The 24,832-nt window shown below is 40.9% G+C and overlaps 1 protein-coding gene across 1 annotated transcript in view; it reads right to left on the minus strand.

The window, feature by feature from the left end:
- NID2 (nidogen 2) overlaps positions 1–24,832 on the minus strand; it is a 58,198-nt gene that overhangs the window by 20,004 nt on the left and 13,362 nt on the right. The window contains 10 exon segments of the mRNA XM_026698729.2: positions 793–912; positions 1,846–1,989; positions 5,108–5,236; positions 7,104–7,247; positions 9,436–9,666; positions 10,404–10,604; positions 11,629–11,874; positions 13,424–13,573; positions 18,112–18,806; positions 24,301–24,527. Coding sequence (XP_026554514.2) covers positions 793–912; positions 1,846–1,989; positions 5,108–5,236; positions 7,104–7,247; positions 9,436–9,666; positions 10,404–10,604; positions 11,629–11,874; positions 13,424–13,573; positions 18,112–18,806; positions 24,301–24,527 — 2,287 coding nt within the window.

Here is a 24,832-nt window from a genome sequence, read left to right on the forward strand (position 1 = left end):
AGATGAGTCAGTGGATGACATCTCCCCCCCAAAATAAGACCTGGTACCTTTTTTTGATGGCAAAAAATATAACTCAAGGTCTTATTTTCAGGGAAACAATGGTATCTAATATAGAAGTATCAATACTGATATTTTTGAGTGCTGGAATTCTTGGGCCATGGATGTCACATCATCTTATTGAAAGCTACTGTGAAACCCAGTGGGACACAGCAGCACAAAGATGTGATGGAAGGAGGAGGATGTGCGCTATTAGCACAACTGGGAAATCCACCCCCCAGCTAAAGAAACGTATACAAGTAGTCCTTGACTTACAGCAGTTCATTTAGTGACCATTCAAGTGGCACTGAACGGCACTGAAAAAAGTGACCTATGACCAATTTCACATTTATGACCATTGCAGCATCCCCATGGTCATGAGATCAAAATTCAGATGATTGGCGCTGACTTGTATTTATAATGGTCGGAGTGTCCCAGGGTCACGTGATCACCTTTTGTAACCTTGTAAGACAAGCAAAGTCAACAGGGAAGCCAGATTCACTTAATAACCATGTTAGTAACCTAACAATTGCGATAATTTACTTAACCGCTGTAGCAAGAAAGGTCGTAAAATAGGGCAAAACTTACTTAACAAATTTCTTACTTAGTAACAGAAATGTTGGGCTCAACTGTGATTGTAAATCAGCAACCTGTTCTTGGGTAACTGTACTTGGGGAGCTGAAGATCTTGCACTGAAAGGTGGGGATGGATGGGCATTTTGATGGTTTTGTAACTATCCCACCTTTGGACCCCTACCTGGAGTGCACTGGAAACCATCCCCCACAAAGCCAGCCCGACAGCTGCAGGTGAAGGAGCCAGGTGAATTGTGGCAAATGGCAGCTTGGTGGCATTTTTCTTCCTGACATTCATCCACATCTGTCAAAGAGATAGAAAACATCAAGATTGGATTCAGTTTGGAATCAATCTGAACTAGAGGTATATACACACCAGAATGGTTTGCATTGTCAAGGTTTTCTGGGAATTTTGTCAAAGTTGTATATGTTTGCTTTTTTTTTAGTGGCTGTTCCAAAAAGAGAGAGAGAGAGAGAAGCAGAGATTTCATGGTTATTCCACACTCACAAATAAGGTAGCCCAAATCTTTGTGTTGAATGTGGATATTGAGATGAAGGTACTAGGCAAAAGCACACTCATTTGAAACGTTCTACAATTTAGAATAAGAGCCAGTTTTGTTTTGTAGTTAAGGCATCCAGGCTACAAGCCAGGAGATTGTGAGTTTTAGTCCCATTTTAGGCATGAAAGCCAGCAGGATAATTTTGGCCCAGTCACTCTTTCTCAGCCTATCTCTCTTCATAGAGTGGTTGTTGAAGGAAGATACAAGGAGAACACAGTATTGTATGTGTTGCTGCCCTGAGTTATTTATAAAAACAATAAAGGCAGGAAACAAACAAACAAATTCAGGATTTTTCCAGTCCATCTCACTGGTCTGGATACAGAGACATTTTTACCCCTAATCCAACATCAACAGTTTTTTGATAGACTGATGTTTGGGGGCAGATTGGGGAAAAACTGTATTTTCAAATTTGCAATATTTTGTCATAGCTTTACAAAAAGCTGGAATTAGCTTATGTAGATTATGATTCCCATATGATTAATCTGGTGAATCTGAAAGGATAATTGTCCCCATCTCCTTTACAGCCTGAGAAACTAGGGAGGGCCTTTTATAGGGAAGGTCTTTGTTGCCCCTCCAACTATCCAGCTATCTCTTATTTGACTATTTCCTCGGTAGCATCTCTTCATCCCCAAGGTCTTTCCCACATGCCGTGCCCATTACAACTATCTGTCAATTACCTGTGCAGTTGTGCCCATTGCCAGCATAACCAGTTAGGCACAGGCAGCTGAATGAAACGCCTCCATGATAGATACATCGTGCCCGGTCAGCTGAATCACAGTTGTGAGTCCCTGTTTCACAAGGATTGGGTGGTGGACCAATAGCTGAAAAGGTTAAAATTGGGAGAGGAGGAAGAGAAGTCAATTGCTACACTGCAATTCATTTTCCTTGCAAGGGAAGTGATGGGAAGCCCTTGAGGATTTCCAGCAGAGGTAAGATAATTATTTGCATTCCTGCACTGAGCAAGCAATCAGGCTGAGTGGCCTCAATGACTCTTTGAACTCTTAGGTTTCTAGATTACAGATGAGTCATCTAAGTCAGCATGGACAGCCTCTTCATGATCAGGAGCTGCTAACAGCATGTTCTGCAGGGGAAAAGTTTGCAATGGAAAAAGCAGTGATATCACATGGTCAGGATTTGCTGGGCACAACATTAAGATTGTCTATGTGTCATGGGTTGTGGGTGGACTTTAAAGAAGCAGAATAGGAAAAAGTATTGACACCTTCGGACTTTGGTATTGAAGAAGACTTCTGAGAATGAGCAGCCAAGGAAACAAATTTGGGTAATGAAATGTCTGCAAGAAAACAACCAAGCTCAGAGAGCACCAAGGACCCCACAATTCAATCCTGCAGTCCTGGGGAAAGTCGCAGCTTCTTTGAAGAATGAGCCCTCCTGTGCATTTTTAAATGCCCCTTTTCTCCCCAAACCCAAATGGTTCATCCTTTATCCTACAGTTATGTTCCAGATTACAGTAACTACCCCAGTATAAGGGCAGGAAATGTAGGACTCTCTTATATTACAATATATATATTACCCTCTGGGGCAAACTCAAAGAAACACACACACACACATACTCAGCTGACTTCAATGGTTAAGAAATTATTTTGCCCACTGAAGATGAAACATTTGCAGGATGAGAAGGGTATTGCCTTTTCTTAAAAATAAGAGGGAAAGTACTAAACATCTTCCTGCTGCTCCTTCCTTTATTCAAATTTATAACCTGTTCCTGGTGCTTTACATCAAAATAACTTTACAGCTTTCCACTGATTTTAATCAGAGCTGACCGCAAAAGCTTGCACTCACTGTGCATAAAACCTTTTGTTTTTTCAAAGAAAGCATTAGAAATAGTACTGTAGAGAAATGTATAAGAGGGGGAGGAGATCTAAACTTTTTATACAGTACTATGCCTCACCTGACTCTAGAGCTAGAGAATTTACATGATTTATAAAGAGTAAATAGTAGGATTCCCAAGACAAAATTCATCGGCAGAATTTTCCAGCAACTTAAAGGTTTAGTTTGTGACATATGAGAATTGGTTCATTCTGGAATAATACAAAAGCACTGAAAACAGACTCCCCTTGCCAAATATAGCATTTGTTTTATTTAATGTATTTCGCAGTTGGGCTGTTTTAATCTTTATCGTCAAAATTCATGTCAACAATACCAAGTAAAACCTCGGGCAGTAAAGCAGCAGGCTGGACTTTCCAAATAGATTCTCAAGTTTCTTCTCTTTCTCATCTACCTCCAGTCTCCCAATTTCCAACCTCCCTGCCTTTTCTTGACAACTTCTTAGTTGTCAGTGGAAAGTTAATTAAAAACAGGCTGGAAAACAAACATTCATTTCCCATTCAAATCAGAGAAATCTGTGACAAAAGAAAGGCCAAACATTGTGTTATTGGTTACACCTGCTAAAGTAGTTCATGCATCCTTTTATATACAGATGCATATATATATACATACACACACACATATATAGATCTATCATATGTCATATCTGTCATATGGAGGCAAGGAATTCTAATTATCAAGATTGCTCAAACATCCAACAGAATTTCTGCTTCCTGAGATTCTCATTTCTTAACAAGAAAATAAAAGAGAATGGATTATTATTTAAAAGATGTACAACTACGAAGCAGATTAACAATCTGCCCAAATTAGCAAACAATACAATACAAATTAAAAATCAAGTGAAACCGAAGACCCAAAACAAAACTAACAACAGGAACTTCTCTCATCAGAACTTTTCATGTTGGACTCCAGCCAGAAACCCAATGGCAAACTGTGGGAAGGGAGGCCTCATGATACAGAGGACCATAATGAAATGGACATTTAGTGTATTTGATGTCAGGTTGCTGACATCAAGTGAGTGTAATTCTTTAATACTAGGGGTCTCCAACCTTGGCAACTTTAAGCCTGGAGGACTTCAACTCCTAGAATTCCCCAGCCATTTTTGCTGGAATTCTAGGAGTTGAAATCCTCCAGGTTTAAAGTTGCCAAGGTTGGAGACCCCTGCTCTATACCACATGTGCCTTTTGGTTGATGAACACATTCCAAAACAGGTGGCTTAAAGACTCCTGTGGATGTCTCTGGATTAGGGAAACATTAGGTCTTGTACCAAATACGATGAATATGCTTGGGATAAAACTGGGTCTAATATCTATGGTGTACTGACCTCAACATGCCTAATATGACTAGAGACATAAACAAGAGAGAGACATGGAAAGATATAGACAAAGTCAACTACAGTTTCTACTATGAAACTGAGCATCCTAGATCAACATAAATTCAAAACCACTATGAAATTCTTGGAATCTTGGCATTGAGACAAATCAGCCATCAACAGATACATAGAGATGAACCGCATTTACACACCATTCAAAAGAGACAATAAAAAGTTAAGAAAGAAACAAAAAAAGCAGTACACATCCTTTCCATCAGTCAACTGTCAGATAAGTAGGAATTAACCCCAGACTAACAATCAAGCAAAAAACAATAACCTAATTCAGGAATTACCAACCTAATTTAGAAAAAAAAACCACATTTCTACCAACACCTTCAAAGCAAGCTACTTTATAAACAGGGGGAAATCCCCACACTACTAGCACTGATGATGTTACCTAGTTTGTTACTGAAACTTCTGCAAGCAAAAAACTAAATTCAGAGAGCACCAAGGACTCCGAAAGAAAAATGAGTATGTTGTATGTTTCTGAGTAAGAGAAAGGGGGAGAATGTAACAGATCTCAAGGAAGAGGATTTGATCTTAAGAGATAATTCTATTAGTTGAGAATACTGATAATCATTAGACTTTGTACAATATGCTATTTTATCTCATGGCCTCTTCTTTTTTGCTCTCCCCAAACTGCAAATTTTTGGTCAATTATGCCAGGTCTTGTATTCCCTCTGTTCAGGGCAGGCACCCTTCAAAATAAAGCAATTCCATACCTATGCAGGAAGCCCGGTTAGGTGCCAACTGGTATCCTCTGGGACATTCACATCGATAGCTGCCCGGTGTATTGATGCACAGAGCACCCTGGCTGCATCTGCTGAAGCCCTCAGTACATTCATTGACATCTGAGAAGGAGCAAAAAGACGAATGGCACAAATCAACATCCAGGCCTAAAGCAGGAAAGCTTTCATTAATATTTCCATATTTCCAATTTCCATATTACAGCCCATTTCATATTATAACCATTGACTCCCTGGCTTCTCATCTAGCTCATTCCAGCCAGGACATTCAACCTTGTTTCAGCTATGAAAACACAACTGGGGCCAAATGATTCCAGATGTTTGCAGGTGGGAAGTCCCAAAGCTTAATAATCTCTGAAATGTCTTGAAAACACCAGTTCATCCTTAACCGATACTAGCAGATGGGTAGAAATGAACTTCCCTTTAATTTAGCACAGGTCTGGAAAGAAACAGACCTCGGGTACGTAAAGCTACTACAGTCTGAAATAAGTTTATCCTATCTCATAGAATCAAAGGATCACAGGGCTGGAAGAGGAGATCCTCTAGTCTAGGAGTCCCCAACCCCTGGGCCACAGCCCGTTTGGAACCAAGCTGTACAAGCAGTGTGTGTGCAGCTCCATTTGTGCAAGTGATGAGCACTCACGCGTAAAGCTCCACTTGTGCAAGCTGTCAGGGCTCCGACAATCCACCCCCATTCGAATCATGAGTCTCTAGCCATATCTCTCAGAGTTTTAAAAAAATCATTTATTAAGAATGAACATGTTGGTGTTACCTGGGTGCAGCTGACACTAAGACACTTCATTCATCTTACCCTTGACCCTGGTCTTCCCCCACCCACCCCCTGGATGTATATTCTCTAATGGGACACATCCATAGCCAAGAGTCATCAATCATGCTCTCCAGTAATAATCTTGTGTGCCAGAAGCTTTGACCGCCTAGCAATTATCTACGGTATGCATTACTCCCTCTCTGCTGACAACTCTAAAAGACCAGAGAAATATTTTTGAGTTGACACGAGCAGCAGGTGCACATACCCACTGCTTGTGCAAATGGAGCTGTGCATGCTCTCACACACACCTGCCACTTACACAAAACCATTCACTCTCCCTCCCCTCAGGCTGCCAAGCCGGAAAATCTGGGGACTGCTATTCTAGTCCAACCCTCTGCCCAAGGCTGGAGGCCTTCTATCATCTCAGGAAAAATTATATCATTTCAGACAGATGGTGGTCTGTCCAGTGATGGAGCAATCCGTTTCTAAGCAAGACATCATATGACTGCGTCTTGTGATTTTACTGCCAGCTTCTCCATCGACTCTGCTTGTGAGAAACCAGTTGTGAAGCATATAAACAGCAATCATTTGATTACAGAATGCTGCAACATTTGTAAGTGTGAGAACCAGTCATAAAGTGATTTTTTCAGCACTGTGGTTCACTTGAATGATTATCAAATAGGTCAGTCATTAAGCGATGACTACCTGCATTTGGGAAGAGTGCTAACGTAATAGTAAGCCATTGCTTTGTAGGTGGGTCTAAGTTCAGATCTTGGTATCTCTTGTAGGGTAAGAAATGGTCCAATCCAAATTCATACAGATCCATTGGCAATTTATTCAGAAAAAGCAACATGGGCTTCTCAGATGTTGTTGAACTACAACCTTCCATAATACTGATGTATCCATGATTTAATTTAGCAATTGTGTTCCCATAAGATGCCACCCCAGGCTAAAGATGGAATAGCTATATGCATGCCATGTACTAGTCTTGACTATGTTTAACTGTTTTTCTCTAGTAGATTTTGTGAATTTACCAGAAATGGGCCAACTTAGTAATAAAGTGAAGCATCTTCTGCAAATAATAGTTACTAAAGGTAGCTTCTGCTGCTCCCCAAAGCAAATCTGTAAACTTGCAGCAGATTCCTAGGATAAAATGTAAGAGCTTTGAGACAAGACAAAAAGTAAAAGATTTATCCTACTCACCTACACATTCTTTGCCATCTCCCCAGTACCCAGCGGTGCACTCACAGAGGTAATCCAGACCAAGCCCTGGCTGGCATCGTGCCATTGTGTCGCAAATGTGGGTGCCATCATAGCATGGGTTCACTGTAGTTGGCCCAGAACTGTCTAAAACAGCAAGGAAATCAGTGAGAGGAGATATTTTGTGTCTATATTCTGCCTTCCTTCCCATCCCATCCCATCCCAGTGTTGATTTCAAACCCATCTGGAGGGCGTTTAAATGTCATGATAGCAACTAATAATTATTCCACTCTCTTTGATAGCTTTGTGGAATTTACTCATAGTTTCCTATTGCTTTCAAGTGGACTAAGTTTTCTCTATATATCATCTCCAGGATTTACAGCTGGATAAACACTCATCCTTCAGCTATGCCTGTTTCCCTTTTTTAAACCTTACATTTGGATTCCTAATCCTGAAATCTGGAACTCATTTACATACTTAAGAGTGGGAGCGGAAGACAACAAACTGTGCTTCTTTTTGTTAGGGAAGCCATGGACCGACCCCCTCGTCTTGGAAGAAGGCACTCTAAGGTTGTAGCCCACATGCTCTGAAATCTCTTTATCATTATCAGGCAGGAAGTCTGGCTAATCCTCGCTGATTGCTTCAGGAAGCATAGTTTCACAAGCTCAGGGAAAGGTAAAGGGGTGAAAAAGGCAGCAGAGAAGTCAAAAGGCATCTCAGTTTCTATCCCCCCCACCAAAAAAAACCCCTTTAAGTCGGGGGTCCCCAACCTTGGCAACTTTAAGACTTGTGGACTTCAACTCCCAGAATTCTCCAGCCAATTATGCTGGCTGGAGAATCTGGGAGTTGAAGTCCATAAGTCTTAAAGTTGCCAAGTTTGGAGGCCTCTGTCTTAACTGAAGAACCATGAAACTGATATTTGGAGAGTGATACCAATGGAAACAACTTGCATGCCATTAGTTCTCTTACGATCACAATTGATCCCAAAATTTTTGTTGCTAAGTTTGTTATGTGGGTTTTGCTCCATTTTACGACCTTTCTTGCCAGTGTCATTAAGTGAATCGCTGTAGTTGTCAAGTTAGTAACATAGTTGTTAAGTGAATCTGGCTTATTGACTTTGCTTGCCTGAAGGTCCCAAAAGGTGATCAGATGACCCTGGAACACTGCAACCATCATAATTGTAAGCCAATTGCCAAGCACCCAAATTTGGACCATGTAACCATGAGGGTTCTACAATGGTTGTAAGTGGGAAAATGGTCGCAAGTCAGTTTTTTCAGTGCCATTGTAACTTTGAATGGTCACTAAATGAATTGTTGTAAGTCAAGGACTACCTGTACTCTGAAGAAGCTTTTATTTAAAAAACAAAAACAAAACTCTAGTTCACAACATGTTGACTGGCAATTCGAATTGCAAGTCTGTTTCTGAGGACGTGTGAATGTTTCCTTCTATGTTGGAAAAGTAATTCTGGCTCTTCCTTAGAGCTCAGTATTCAGGAGAGTCTGTCTGGAATGATCGTTATACCTTTGAAAGCAGAAATAAATGTTCCTTACATTTCAAAGCAAGTGGTTCCTTTATCCTATAAAATATTCAATGCAGAAACAAAGATTCTGCCGAGCCATTTATTGTATGCACTAGTATAGAGGTGCTTTTCAATATTATAATCTTAAGAGACTAGCTCGATACCCGTGCTTCGCTACAAAACTAGTTCTAGTACAAAACTAGTTCTAGTGCAAAACTATGTAGTTGGGCTTAGTTTTGGGGAAGGGAAATAAGGGGGAGGGGAATTCTGTCTCTGCCTACTAGTATCCATCGGTTTTCATCTGGCTAGCATCCTGTCAGTGTGTGAGAGTTGAAGACTGTTCAGAAACTGAAACAGTATTTGCTGTTTGAGCAAGAAGGAGACAGCAAGGAGCCTGGGCATGGCTTAGCTCAATTGTTCTGTACTAAAGCTGCTTGCTACTATAAAACTAAAACTGAAACTCCTCTCCTCTGCTTGTGTTTCGCATTTGGAACAGATTTCTTTTCAGGTGGGGAGGGGGAGTAGAACTCCTTAGCATCAGAGCATGTTAATAATAATATACGAAATACTGATGCTCTGATGGTCATTTCAAAAAATCCTTTCTTAGTGAGCACCTAGAAGCCAAGAGGAACATAGGGGCCAAATTTCAAGTTTGTAGGCTTTATGGTTCTGGAGATTTTGTGATGATGCGTGAGTGGTATTACTCTTTTATATAAAAAGATTGCAAGCCAACACTCCCAAGGAATTTAAATTAGTAGAGAGAATGAAGCTGAAATGCAAAACTGCTCAAAATCTCTCATTCCAATCCAAACTCACCTCCCAAGGGCCCAATTTGGTTGGTAATGGCATACCGAAGTACCCTTTCCTCCTCATTGTATAAAGCAAAGATCCTGTCCACAGTCAGCTGCTGGGTAGTTCGAAGTAACCTGAGATGGCGTGCATGTGGACACTCTTGGTAGGTTATATTCTGCTGCAGCTGGTAGGAGAAACTTTGGTTGATGTTTCCAGAAATTAGGGAATATTCTCGATAAGAAGTAGATGTCACAACTATAAAAGATTTTTTTTAAAAGTGTCAGACTTGGTTAGAAGAAAGGTTCTCAAACTTTCTTGGTTCACAGAGCTCTTCAGGTTGCGAAGGCATGATAGATACCACAAAACTCAACTTTGCCAATGGATATCACAAAAATGTAAAATATCCCATGGTGCCCTTGTCCGTTGCATTGTCCTGAGGTGCCACATTATACAGTCCACACACTGCAACGTTAGAAGTTCAAAGTAGTCTTTAAAAATTGTGCATTAACTGATGCAATCATACAGTAGTGTATTTGATAGCATGAAAAAAATGGGGAAACTTAGAACTGAACTTACAGAATTAATACCAATTCCTCTCCTTTTTAAAAAAAAATCATGTATGCTATTTATTTACATAAATGCAACTTAACAACAACAAAAAAAAGAAATGATAACAGTTTGCTGCATAGCAACTAATATGCTTGATGGGTGGTGGAATTTTCATCCTTTAAAATGTCCAGTTTAGAAAAGGGGAATTTTATTTATATCCTTGTTATTTTTTATAAAGATACCTACTACTTTTCCCTCCTCCTATTTTAACTTTTCTAAATGTTAACTAGAGCTTTGAATATGTCAACTAACTTTCATGTCATAGGATTCTTGTCTTTAAAAAAAAATCTATCTTAATTGCAAGATTGTGAAGGCAGGTGGACTTTGACAGCATGGCTGGCCTCCAAAGGACAAATGACTGTTTATACAGCAATCAGTCATACCTGAATCCAAGTAATGGTATATCTCCTTATAAGGGGCTATGTGGACTGTAAAATTCTCAGGAATATAAGGCACTCGCCCTTGAATTTCAGTCCTAACGCTGAGGTAATTTTCTGCATCCAGACCATTGGCTGTTTGCTGGATGAAAACTCTTTCTTCTCCTGGATAGAACGTAGCTTCCAGACTATGAGTGAATTTAGCACCTGGGGAAGAGCGTTAAGGGAGAAAAACAATAAAAACAATAAGCCCCAGCATAAACACGCAATTTTATGGCCCTGAAATACAGCATCAGCTAAAGTACAGGGCCAGACCCAGAGGAATGTGCTTCCAGTCTTTATAATAGTGACTGGAAGAAAATACTTCACAGTTCATTCCATCTTCCTGGCATGAATAAGGAAGAAAAGTAGGCAAATGTGTATACAGGCAGTCCTCAATTAATGACCACAATTGACCCCCAAACTTCCACTGATAAGCAAGACCGTTATTGTGTGAGTTTTGCTCTGATTTACCTTTCTTGCCACAGTTGTTAAATGAATCACTGCAGCTGTTAATTTCGTAACACAGTTGTTAAATGAATCTGGCTTTCCCATTATAACTTTGCTTGTCAGAAGTCTGCAAAAGGTGATCGCGTGTCCTCAGGACATGGCAACTGTCATAAACATGAGCCAGTTGCCTAGCATCCAAATTTGATCATGTGTCCATGTGGATGCTGCAACGGTGGTGTGAACAACGGTCACAAATCGCTTTTTTTTGTGCCATTGTAACTTCAAACAGTCACTAAACAAGTGGTTGTAAGTCAAAGACTATCTAGAGTTAAGAGTTTAATTTATTGGTTAGCCCATAGGCCAGGAGTGTCAAACTCAAGGTCCGCAGGCTAGATTCATCTTGCAGGGTGCTTAGATCTGGCCCGTGAAACCACCCTGGAAACAGCAAAGGACCGGCCCAAGGTGCCTCTGCCAGCGAAAAGGGGGTGTGGTATGTTGGAGGTGTCTAATGGAATAGAGAACATTCCTCTCTGTGCACACCCTTGCTATCCTGCTTAGTTTTATTTTAATTGAATTTTTAAATTTAAGATCTATATGTATTTTTTAAATGTTTTATTCTGCACTTTATCCAATGTCTGTAAACCACCTGGAGTCGCCCCTGGCAAAGTGGGCAGCCTACAAGTTTGTTAAATAAATAAATAAACAGGCTCATCTGTTTGGATGAGGGGCGTGTTCTACTCACCAGTGACGCTGAAGCCATTTTCGTAGCCAGGTTTCTCCAGAGCAAAAAGCCAGCCAAACAGGCCCCCGATGGGTGCCAGTGGCATCAGGGACGAGGCAGCTGGCTGAGGCACATGGCTGATAGCCGTGTATGCTCTTCCATCATTGCCAACAATGTATGCGTGTAGGTCTACTTCACTAAAACGCACCGGTGTTTGTCCTACCAGGAGGTTTCCGCTCACTTTGCCATTTAGACGATGAGCAGCTCCTATGAAGCAAAAGCATCATCAGCCAACTAAGGACTAGAAGTTCCCAGAGGCAGCCATCTTTCAAGATTTTACACTCTTTCGTGCATTAATATCTATACCACTGTAGAAGAAAGGATTTAAAATTCCTAACTGGAAGATCTTCCGTGGAAGGGGTTCCCAAAACATGCTAAACCCTTCAACCCAAGTCAGTAAAATACATACTGTGGTAGGCCCAAATAAATAAAGCAGACTATGACTCAATACCATAACCTGATTCACATAACATTTTGAAACAGTCTTCCAACAATACACTGAGCCACCAGCTACCAATCCCGTTTCAGTCTAGTTTTATTCATTGCACAGGTTCTCTCCAGATGTTTTCTTTAGGGGCTGACTTGAAGCACAGAAAAGCAGGGGGAATCACTTCAGAGATGACTGTACAATGAAATACAGGGCATTCTCACATCCTTTGGCTTATATGTAACTACGAAAGTGTAAGAACACCGCCTTCCGATTAGAACTTCACCAAACCCTTTTCTCTTGTGTAAAAAAATTGGGGGGAAAAAACCCCATTGTTTGTCTGCACAGCACTGCACCTAAGCTTCAAAACAAACTTAAGAGCTGTGGTGGTGCAGTGGTTAGAGTGGCTACTTCTGCTGACTGCTGGCTACCTGCAATTAGTCAGTTCAAATCCCACCAGGCTCAAGGTTGACTCAACTTTCCATACCTCCGAGGTGGGTAAAATGAGGACCCAGATTGTTGGGGGCAATATGCTGACTCTGTAAACCACTTAGAGAGGGCTGGAAAAGTACTGTGAAGTGGTATATAAGTCCAAGTGCTATTGCTATCAAAATCACTTATTTGAGCTCTATGGGTCAGAGAAAGTGCTTTTTCTTTTCTATACTAAACAACCTGAGACCTGTTGGGTCATCATTTTGGAGATATTTCCTTACCTGACAGAGAAACCGAATAATCAAGGGCAAAAAAGCAGTGGAACAAGAGTAATTTTTGGCTTCCTGGTAGGATGGCTGCAGGCAACCACCCTCAGGCTAGTCTATCTAGCCTCCAGAGGGCTAGGATGAGACTGGTCCTCTTGATCCCCAGGAACTGAAGAGGGGGGCATCTACCAGGCCTCTAGAACAGGGGTCTCCAACCTTGGAAACTTTAAGCCTGGTGGACTTCAACTCCCAGAATTCCCCAGCCAGATTAAATTGCCATGGCTGCTCTAGAAGACTAGGGAAGGATCCATCTACTGAACCCCTGGGCGGTATCTCTGAAGCATCCACAAATTTGACAAATTTCAATCCCACAAAAATCATGGGATCTGATTTTGGATGCATTCTGTAAGTTAGCCAATATGAGGTACCTTGATTCAAAAAAATGCTGCCTTATAGTGCACTGTTTTGCCCAGTTAAAGGTTATAGACAGAAGAGTTTTAGTAGTAGATGGCTGAATTATTCATGCTGCGGTTGCACACATCTGCCCAAGGAAATACAGAGCTGGTGCAGACACATCTCAGACCCACCCCTGGCACATTTCAATGGCATCCAGGAATGTAAATGGACATACCTTCTGGCAAGCAGTGCCTGCCATTCCCATAGAACTTGGACTGACAGTGGCAGCAGAATCCGGTGCTATAATCGGTGCAGAATGCATTTGGGGAGCACTGGCTATGGTAATCCTCACACGTTTCCATATTGGCAGTGCTGTATGTGAATACTAAAGGGAAAATATATGGTTACAAGGGAACAAGACAGTCTTCTCTGATCCGGTGCCACCAGTGGTTTGGAAGGACTCCCAGATTCCCAGCCAGCCTTCTTAGGTTGCACAAGGATGCTCTTCCACAACATCCTGGCCTACCACATACCAGTCAATATTTGTCTGGCAATGTGGGTGAGCAACAGAGGTGGTATTCAGCAGGTTCTGACCAGTTCTGGAGAACCAGTAGCGTAAATTTTGAGTAGTTCGGAGAACTGGCAAATACCACCAGTGACTGGCCCCGCCCCCATCTATTCTCTGCCTCCCTAGTCCCAGCTGATTGGCTGGGTCTTCTTTTGTTGCCCTGCAAAGGAAGACGGAGCTGGAAAGCAGGTTAGTGGGGTGGGGAGGGAATGGGGGTTTTGCAGTATCCTTCCCCTGCCACTCTCACCAAGCCATGCCCACCAAGCCATGCCATGCCTACCACACCATGCCCATAGAACTGGTAGTAAAAAATTTCAAATCCCACCACTGGTGAGCAACATTCTCAGTAGGCACATTTACATGGGTGAGGCCAACATTTTCTATATTTCCTTCCTCCTCTTTGGAGAGTTTTTCTTAGATTTTTAAAACACATTTGACAGTTGTTCTTTTTATTGATTCTGAGGCTTTTCTATAATTGAGGAACTAGTTGTGATGAGCGGCTTCCATGACTTTTATTATAAGTTTTACCTAATGAGTTAGGTATTGTTTTATGTGATCGTATTTATTTACTCCTTTTATTCTAAATAACCATTCCATATCTATAGTAACATGAATAAATTATATTAAATACTCTTGCTCCTTAGAGCAAGGGTGTTGAGCCGGCAGCACGCAGGCCAGATGTATCATGCGCAGGCCACGCCCACCCTGGCTCCGCAAAGGCAAAAAAATGTTGTTTTATGTCATGTGATGTCATGAGACACAATCGAGTTTGACCCCTGTGCCTTAGAGTAGAGGTATTTAGGTTTGTAATATATGTTAATTTTATAAGTTTGTATATTTTCAATAGTTGATAGTCCTTTATTTTTGTTCCACATTTAGTTTTTAAGCATAATGTAAATAACAGCATGTGATGATGATGATGATGGTTGGTTGCACAGTCAGCCAGAATGTTCTGACTGGATTTGGCATTTTTATCAACCTATCAAGTTCTTTCCAAGGACCTGGGATAGGCAGATGTGGATGTGCTTGATGATATTACAGATCCTGGGGAAGGACTCAATACATGGATAAAAATGTCAAATCGAGTCTAAACGTCTGGGTGACGTATGACGGATCATAATAATAAAAACAGTCTTGCACATCCACATCTGCCTATCCCAGGTCCTTGGAAAGAACTTGATAGGTTGATAGATCTGGGAGAGACAGAAGCTATTATTTGATGGCGTTAAAGGTATCATTGTAGGATGTAAGCTGTTCCAAGTAAAGATGCCTTTTGAAATTGACCGATGACTATAGTCAAAAGCAAAGCCAAAACATTATGAGTTTATACTTTCTAATCTGCTCTTTTCGACAATAGACACTATAAATTGCATCTAGAAAGCCTCCATCAAGACAGTGACCTGTTATAGTTTATCCAGAATGGGGAGTGCTGTACTTCTTGGCAAAGACCTTTCCCCCTTTTTTTTCTTTTTAAACGCAAAGCCTGAAATGTTCCTGAACATATTCTGAAATGTTTTGATATTACAATAAATGTTTGAACTTAATTTTAAAAAACAACTATTAGGGGAATTAACAACTGATGATACTCTCCTGGACTTTACTTCCTGTATCCCAAATAAGCTTAGGAATGATGTAAAATTTAGCCCAGCACTTCCCATCAATGAAATGGTAAACCTGTCGTGCTTAAACTGAGGTGCTATGTCTGTGTGTCCATCATTCATATTTCAATTCATACAAAATGAAGCCACAGATGTTGTGAACTGGAATACACATTAGGAAACATATCTTGCCCATAATTTAAAGAGCTGGCAGCTCTTTCTGAACACTATGTAAGGTCTTATTCATTTCTACACAGTTATCCTTACTTGAGACCTGGATATTTGAGAAGAAACTTCCCCCTTAGAAGCCTTGTCAAACTTTCTGAAGCCCTCTTTAAGGGTCTTGCCATTACATGAAATTAAGCTCTTCTCAGTTGTGACACCTCTTATATAAAGCTGATCTATATGTCATTGTGATAAGTTTTTGCTACTAAGTAAAACAGCCATTTTTCTTTTGTTGTTGGCTCTGCAGTCCTTCATGGAGTTTTTTGGGCCTCACTTTAATATTAATCTTATTTATGAATTTCTACAAAACATAACAGAGCCTTCAGAGCTTTGCATTTGAACTTTACATTATAAACACATCAATACAAACATTTATTTATTTATATGACCTCAATCGCTGGGAAATTCTACGTGGCTTACGCCACAGAGTTAAAAATACTGGAAAAATAACAGCTAACAACCATTAGTGAAATCCGTAAGAGGAAATAGTACACATTGGTAAGTGGACAACTCAAACATCTATCCGACCAAAAATTACTACTTGAGGGCACATCCCTCTAGTCTAGCCTATCCCAGGACCTGCAAAATGAAGAGATCTTTATGGAATCCTGACAGGATCAGCTTCATACAGATCACAGGGAACAAACCATTCCACAGGATAGGCATGGCTCTCAACATCTATTGCGAACCAAAAAAATGACAAGGCTTGATAGCTGAGACCTGGAGCATGCCAACTTTTCCAGATGTTACCAGTCAGGCAGAAACAATAAGAAAAACATAGTTTTGTAGATAACCAGGGTTCAAACCATGAAGGGCTTTATACAGTAGGTGACATCAGTCCTGTGAATTGTATCAGGCAGCCCATCAGTAACCGATGCAGCTCACAGAGCAATGAACCTATAAAATCTATGCACCCTAAACCAGTAACTTCTAAGTGGTCTTCAAGGGTAGCACCAAATTGAGCATTACAATCATCTAAACAGGAAGTAATTAGATGAATAGCTATGAGAACCGCCTCCCAATCCAGGCATTGACATAGTTAGCATACAAGATGTGTCCCTACAAATAACTCACAGTTGCTCATTGAGCAGGAAGACAGTAAATCACTATAAAAAGCAAGTCCTTGAAACTAAAGCCAGTTTAGGCTTTAAAGGGTTAGGCTTGGCCTGTTCCCATCTGCAACCCCTCACCTACACCCTTACGGACTCTAAGCCCCAGGATAGGACTTTTACAGCAACATTGTTTAGCCTGAGACTGAAATGGAAAGCAGGGCATCATCTGATGTTATGCCAGCAAATGACTTTGCCCAGTGGCCTGTTGAATAAATAGATTAACAGATCATTACAAATCAAAAGCACGTAGCCCGGGACTATTGTTAATGGTGGCCTAAAGGAAGTGTCAAAACTGTGTTGAACCATGCACAGATTTATTTTCTCCATGCTTCAGGGTTTCATTGGACCAAGAGTGATCTCCTTGGGGAGAATCTTTGCTAAATAAAAACTTGCATTTTTCATAAATAATCCAAAAGCAAAAAGTGTGGTCTACTAAATGCTTGGTACCCCCAATGCTTAGATTCAGCTGGCATTAAAAGCTGGAGGCTTACTGAGATGAGGGTTTTTTGTGGGGGAAGGGGTTGCCACCATTTGAACACTCCCACCGTCTCCCATCAATCATCTGAAGTGCAAAGCCTAGAGGGCGAAAAGGGGAGTTAGCTGCAGTACAATCAGGGAACTGACGGCATATAGAGCCATGGTGGTGCAGTGGTTAGAATGCAGTATTGTAGGCTAATTCTGTATTCCCAACTGCCAAGAGTTCGACCCTGACTGGTTCAAGGCTGACTCAGCCTTCCATCCTTCCAAGGTCAGTAAAATGGAGGCAATATGCTGACTCTGTAAGCCACTTAGAGGGGGCTGTAAAGGACTATGAAGTAGTTATATAAGTCTCTAAGCTATATAACAATAGCTATTGCTAAGTGCTATTGCTATATAGAGGTTGATATTAGAGCATTAAGACTGAGATACAGCTATTTGTGCTGTGCAACTTACTAGTATACTGCATTTTCCAGCTGCTGGGTGTCCTGTTTCATGATACAAAAAGCTATAGTCAACCTCTCTTCTCTCTAAATGAATAATTTTCAACAGCCAACAAACTAAATATCAACAACCTGCCTTGTTCTATGTCCCCATGAGCTGCTACTCATCAACAATCAGGGCTTCCTAGAAGTTTGCATGCTTGTTCATTTGTGTATTTGCCTGGTCTCCTAGATCACTTCAGTCATGACTGACCTAGGTAGCTTATATTCCTAATATACAATAACACAGTTAAAACCATAACCATAGTAAGAACAATTGTTATTTCAAATCATACTGTGCCAAGGAACAATGGCCAAGGATACTCAAGCCCTGAGAGATTTTGAAGATAACAGCCACCACTTTGAACTTCGTGCAGCATTAGTAGTAGTTTCAAACCTGACTTAGAGATCAGAAGTTCAGAATATGAGGACTCGGTTATTAGGAAGTCTTGTGAACTTACCATCTGGGTTGAAACTAACATCCTCATTTATACCAATGACCCGTCTCCTGGGGTTGAAGGGAGGAGCATGATCTGGAAAGCTTTCAAGGATAACTTCACCTTCTGGATAGACAGGAAAGAGTTCTGTGTCTAAAGGGGAGCCTCTCTTATCTTCTTGAGGCAGTAGGGCATCTTCATTGCCAGAGCGCCCCAACAAGGTGGCAGTGACCGCCTCAATTGGGCTCTCATACACCGTAGATAAGGACAGAGTCCTTTCTTCAGAAGATGGTGCAGATGGTGCTTCCTCTACTGGGTATAAGGAGATAGAATCCAGGACAGAAGAAGATGGAGGATATCTAGATGCCGGGTAATGAAAGGCAGAATCCTGTTCAGCACCAGAAGGCCTTGGCTTGCTATGATCTATTTCATCGTGAAGATTTGGTCCAGTGCTGGCACCCATTTCTGGAGCCAGCTTAGTGGGGCTGACAGGCAAGTACTCAAAGTCATCTTCGGTCTCATCATAGAAGGGATCTGCATAATCAAGTGTTAAGTCAGGGTATTCAGCCTCCAAGGTACTGTGATAAGCAGAGCTGCTCTCTGGGTTTCTTGGAGAAGGAGAAAGCTTCCCACCCACTGCAGCTGGGACCACATTTTCCAATGGGGAGGTGCTGCCAATGTGAAAGGCCCATAGACCTGGGATCCCTGCATTGCTGTTCCTGCATGAAGACGGAATAAAAGTTAAATCCAGACATGACATGAGCTAAGTATTAAATTTACTAAAATAAATAACATTGGCTTTCCTCACCCATAACAAATGGGAAGGTTGTTTGGATTACAAAGAATATAGTACTGGGGTTCTGTCTAATCTTTTTTTTTTTTCAGAAATGGAAAGGGAATGTTTCAAATACAGTCCTCTTCCCATCAGGTAAAAAAATAATAATTTATGGAGTGGCAATAAACACAGAAATACAAAGGCAGCATGCACACAAAAACAGACACACATAACACGTACATTTTTTACATACAAAAAGCTTTCAATTATTTGATTTCCAACAGTAGGTTAAAGTATCCAGAATCACACCCTCCCCTCAAAGAAAGAGTAACAAGGGATGGGTTTGCAAACATCAAAAGGGTCTAAGAGAAAAGCTATGAAGGAATCAAACCGTGAATGACCTAGTCTTCCATCTTATTTTCCCCAGGGCTCACACAAATGTTATTGGGTACTGGAATGGGAAAATCTGGTTTATTTCTCATTAGGGGTGGCTGCTAGCACAAACAAAGCATAGCCTAATACACAAGGCTTCTATCTAGTAAATTATGTCACAAGCAGGAAAGGAAATAAGGAATGAGTAGGAAGACTGAGCCACCTTTATGCTTTGGAAGTGAAGTTCTGTCATATAGTAGAGTCCTGGAATGATAATCATCCTCATTCATTCATTCATTCATTCCAAAATTTATAGATTCATTCATTCATTCCAAAATTTATAGATTCTCTACTTCCATAAAAATCTGCTGCAGATTTTGAAGCTACATCTGCTTAGCGAGGCCATGATGTTGTCTCACATCATTTCCAAGCAGGAAAACTCATTTGTCCAAGAACTTTATTTGATTCCTGCCTTCTTTACTTTCAGAAGGATGAGGCATGGCTCTTGAGATTCAGCTTAAATCACATGGGGATTTGATTTTTTTTTAAATAATGTTTCTAAATGGGAACCTTTGCATTTGTTTGGGCAGTTCCTTGTGTCCTTGGTGATGACCTTGAACACCCATTTAAGGTAGATGACAAAATACATATCAATGAACATCTGTAACGATGAAAAAGAACATAATGGGCATTTCTCCATCCACAGACCGGGATCGTATTACTAATTACAGTAGTAGTAGTTGCAGGCCTCATTAAGGAGAAATATTGGCATGGGAGGCAACCATCTGATCTGGATTAGTCATGCAATTGAGCGTACAGCACAGATGCAACTGGATTCCAAATTGTAGAGAGGGATCAGCATTAATGTGTCCATGAAGTTTATTGGAGCATAGACTAGTTGAAGGCATCCAGAAGCAAAGAAGCAAAATATTTGCACTGGAGATGTGAAAAGAGAGAAATCACAGAAAGTTTTAAAAATCAGCAGCCACACAATTATCCAGGGAGAGGAGTGTTTGGGAAGGCAGGAAAGAATCAAGGGAACATCTGATATGGGACCACGGTCAGGAGGAAATGTAACTAGAAAGATGACCTGAAGGAAGAGACACAAGGGCTTACTTGGGTTAAGCAGACAACTACCGTAAGATATAACTAACTGCTAAGATATGGATGGGTGGTGTGGTGTGGTGTGGGCTAGAGAGAGACTGACTTCATTGTATGTATTTGCAGTTGTTCCTTTTGTGCTCATTGTGCAAAAATTGGACTAACATCTGTATCATAAAATAACTGGTTAAATATTTAGATATGAGTTCCTAGCCTATCTAAACAAATAAAATAGCCTTTGTAAAAGTTTATTTAGCAGTTGCTCTTTTGCCATTATTTATGCAGATGCTTCTCACGTCAGCCAGATCCAAGAGAGGGAACAGATGGCTTTTGATAGTGGGAATTATATATGGCAGCTGTTCTTTTACAAGCTTGACTCCTTGCAGTGGTCATGTTTCAGGGAAAAATCTAAACTTTCACCTCCAGTTCCCTCCTCAAAGCACTTTAATGCTAGCCTAGGCTGCTATGAAGTTTGAACTGCTAGAAACTATGTACTTAATAAGATATTCCAATAGATTGCTTTGACGGTCTTTGAAAAGAAGCTTTTCCTATTCCAACACTTTCCAGATATAATGGACTATAAAACCCATCATTCCTAGCCATGGTTAGTGATATGGAGCTGGGAATGAGACAGAACCCAACATTTCACAAGGGCACCTTCAGAACTTTTTATTTTTATCAGGTAGATCGATAGATAGAAAACCCGATAGATGTTCTTCATTTCTCAACCTTGGTAACTTTCAGATTTGTGAATTTCAAGTCCCAGAATTCCCAGCTAGCATGCCAACACACACACATCCTGATGGTCACCATGGATGTGGGTAGGTTTTTTTGTTAAATTCAGAGACAGACAAACCTATTTTTGAAAGTTGAAAAAGGACAGGGAGATTTGCTCATTTCCATAATATATTTTGCTTCTTCTAGACACAGTAATAACTAGCTCATTTGTCAATGAAAGTTCTTTAGATACTGGATCCCTACTCCATGTCAATTTTTTGGATTACTTATAATAATAGTGTCTCATCTCTGGATGACACCAAATTATAGAAGGTAATGACAATTTACCAGAGAAGTAACAACTCTGCCTTTTCATACTAGATGAATGGCAAAAATAGCAAAAGGGATTCATGATATGCACAAAGTTTGAAGATGGTCACAGATGGTCAATTATCAGAGATAATCTACAGTAGTTTCCCAACTTTGGTAATTTCCAGACGTGCAGACTTCAAATTCCCAAAAGTTCACAGTCAGCATGGCAATCAATGAGAACTGTGGAACTGTGGAAGTTCTCACAAGATCTGGAAGCTGCCACAATTGGGAAACACTGTTCTAGCAGATTCTGCCTGGAATTTGGAATAAATGACTTCTGTAAAGTTTCCAATTCCACGATAAAAAGAACCAGGATGCCAGACTACACGAGCTTTAAGTCTGATCTAGTAAAATTATTTTTATGATCTTTAGTCTATAAATCTTTTCCAAACGAGTTTGCTTGCTGAAAATCCCTTCCATAAAGGCAAAGGATTGCATTTGTGCCAAATTTGCCTTTACTTTGGCTTTAAATCAGAAACATTCCTGTTTGCCCAGGGATTGTAAATATTAAGCTTAATCTAAATAAATCTTGACCAGTGGATTGATTTTGTTTGCTAGTTTCATAGTCATTATGCCTTATGTTATTTTCTTTTTTTATAAAGTTTTATTGTTTTTTTAAGACAAACATAGACAAACAAAACATAAAAATATCAAGCCATCCTCCATATATATACATACAGTGTGTCGGTTGGTTTACAAATGCCTTGTATTATTTTCATTACTGCTATTAACCTGTATTTATGGACGATGAGGACACAGTATATAAACATGTAGAGTAAATAAAAATAGAGGAATGAAACAGGATTCGAGGATTCATAACTGATGATTAAATATGGATGTTACATGTTGAACACAGTTGGGCTCATGTTTACTCTCCATGAATCAAAAATGTATTCAAACTTTCCATTGGCTACATACTGCAAATGGCAGAGGTTTTTTTAGGACAGGTTTACCTTCATATATGATTACCTACTACCATTGAACTGGTGTAGAGGTTAGGTTGGCAGCAGAGACTCAAATTTAGTCCACTCTCAGCCATGGAAGCTCATTGGATGACTTTGAGCCACTCACACCTCAATCCATTCACAGATTATAGGGAAAAATAGGAAAAAGGAGTGCCAGGCACACTGCCATTATCTCGTGAACAAAAGACACAATCTAAATTTAAATCTAAAAAACAAGCAAGTAAATAAACAAAATTTAAGGCGGCACAACTTTTGCTATATCATTTCAAATTGCAGGTCTGAATTCTTCCCAACTATAAAAAATACTATTGTTGGCAAAAGAAAAGAAAGGAAATGTACCAGAGAAAATGCTAGCCTGTTGTAAGAGACATGAGATGTATTTCTCACACTTTTAGAAATGAGAGTAATTGGTAGATGTCAAAAAAAAAGGCCTTTGTAGCAGCACAACTCTTATATGGGCATACAATATCAATGCATGAATAAAAAGGACAAGGCCTGATCACGCTGCTGCGACTGCCATCTTGTTTTCATGCACACACACTCACGTCACACCATGTAGACCCCACTAGTCCACCAGTTCAGAAAGATTGGATAAAAGTCAATAAAAGGGAGCAAAGTGCAGCTGGAATCCAGGCTTCCTCTTTTATCTCTTTGCTTATGAAATCTACAGCCCACTTTATTATTAAAAGCAATCCCAAAGTGGGATTCAAATCATTACAGATAGCTCTCTTCTCACTTAGCTTGAGCCACCAGGAACACTCTGCAAGGAGCATCTCATTTACTTTCACTGTAGGAGGCAGAGGCCTTTTTGCACACCACAATCTACTCCTGGGTTTCAGTCAAAGAAGAAAGTTTTGCTTCATTTCCCCACCCCCAAACCTTTCAGATCAATAGGGAGCTAAATGTTTTCTCTCCAATCTTGTTTCCTTTTACTATCCAAAACTTTAATGGCATCAATATATCCCCAAGTGGCAGACTGTAGAAGCCATGGAGATGACCTCACAGGAGGCAACCAGAAGCTGTTAGAACAACAGCAGCTGCAGAAGAAGCACGTGTTAAGCTGGGAGGTGGAGAGAGAATATGAGAAAGAGACGGACATTTTTCTGACTACTTAGGGTGTAACGAGGCAGAGAGAACATAGACAGACTTGCAAGATTCTTTTACTAAAGCCTATCTCAACAAAGGTAGAGTTCTAATCTTCCTGTGGAACCCTAATCTGGTCTACTTTGTAAGATAAAACTCAATGCCATGATGGTGAACCTATGACACGCATGCCACAGGGGGCACACAGAGCCATTTGTGCGGGCACACGAGCCCCAGACAAACTTACCTGCACTGCACATGTGCGTGCCTCCCAGCTGATTTTCAGCCCGTTTGAGGCCTTTTTCGCCCTCCCGGGGGCTCGAGGGAAGCCTCTGTAGCCTTTGGAGGCCAAAAAACCAGAAGTGCTGAAACAGGCCCGTTTTTCAGCCTCCCGAGGCTGCAGAGGCTTCCCTCGAGCCTCCGGAAGGGCAAAAAAGGCCTCAAACGGGCCAATAATGATCTGGGAGGCACACACATGCACAGTGTAGGTAAAGGGGCAGAAGGATGTTGCATGCGCATGTGCAAGGGGTGGGGCGTATTGCATTGTGGGTGCCGGCACACATGCACTTTCAGCACTCCACAACAAAAAGAGGCTACTGGACTTCCTGGTTTTTCTTTGAAGACGTTTCACTTCTCATCCAAGAAGCTACTTCAGCTCTGATTGGCTCATCCAGTCAAGCATCCAGTCGGAGCTGAAGAAGCTTCTTGGATGAGAAGCAAAATGTCTTCAAAGAAAGTCCAGTTGCCTCTTGAAAAAAAAGCACTTTTGGGACAACCATCACCTGGATGGGCCGATAATCTCCATAGACACTCACAGCAGCTACTTACTGATAGAGGTTTTTGACAGATTGTTCACTGCTGGTGATGCTGAAGTAAGGTCCTTCCCTCCGCTGGTAATCCCCTCTGCTGAAGCCAACTCGAGCTGGGAGCTCCAAGTGGACGTTATAGGATTCCTTGGGACGTGTTCCAAAGAACTGGAGCCCATCTTCAGGATAGAGGAAAAGGGCATAGGTATCTGCATCATCGTAAGCTAAGACAGCCTGGAAGGTGTTACGCTGGAAAGCATAAAAAAGAAAATAGCAGTTTCTTGGATGGAAAGCAAAAGAAAAACAAAGGAAGTCCAGTTGCCTTTTGAAAAAGCATCTTTCCGACAACCATGACCTGGATGACCGAGAATCTCTGTAGACGAGAGGAGCAACATCATTAAGGGAGCAAGATGTAATTTTGTGGTTGCAAGCAAAACGCTGAATTCAGATCTTCCTTTTCTCATCAGCTCGCTCCATGACCTTACTCCTAGAATCCTGCATATCTTGCATTGCAATACAAGGGAAATTATACTACCTCACTTCACAGGGCCATT

The sequence above is a fragment of the Pseudonaja textilis genome, chromosome 1 (assembly GCF_049901715.1).
Source record: "Pseudonaja textilis isolate UNSWEBS1 chromosome 1, rPseTex1.2, whole genome shotgun sequence".
Lineage (NCBI taxonomy): Eukaryota > Metazoa > Chordata > Lepidosauria > Squamata > Elapidae > Pseudonaja > Pseudonaja textilis.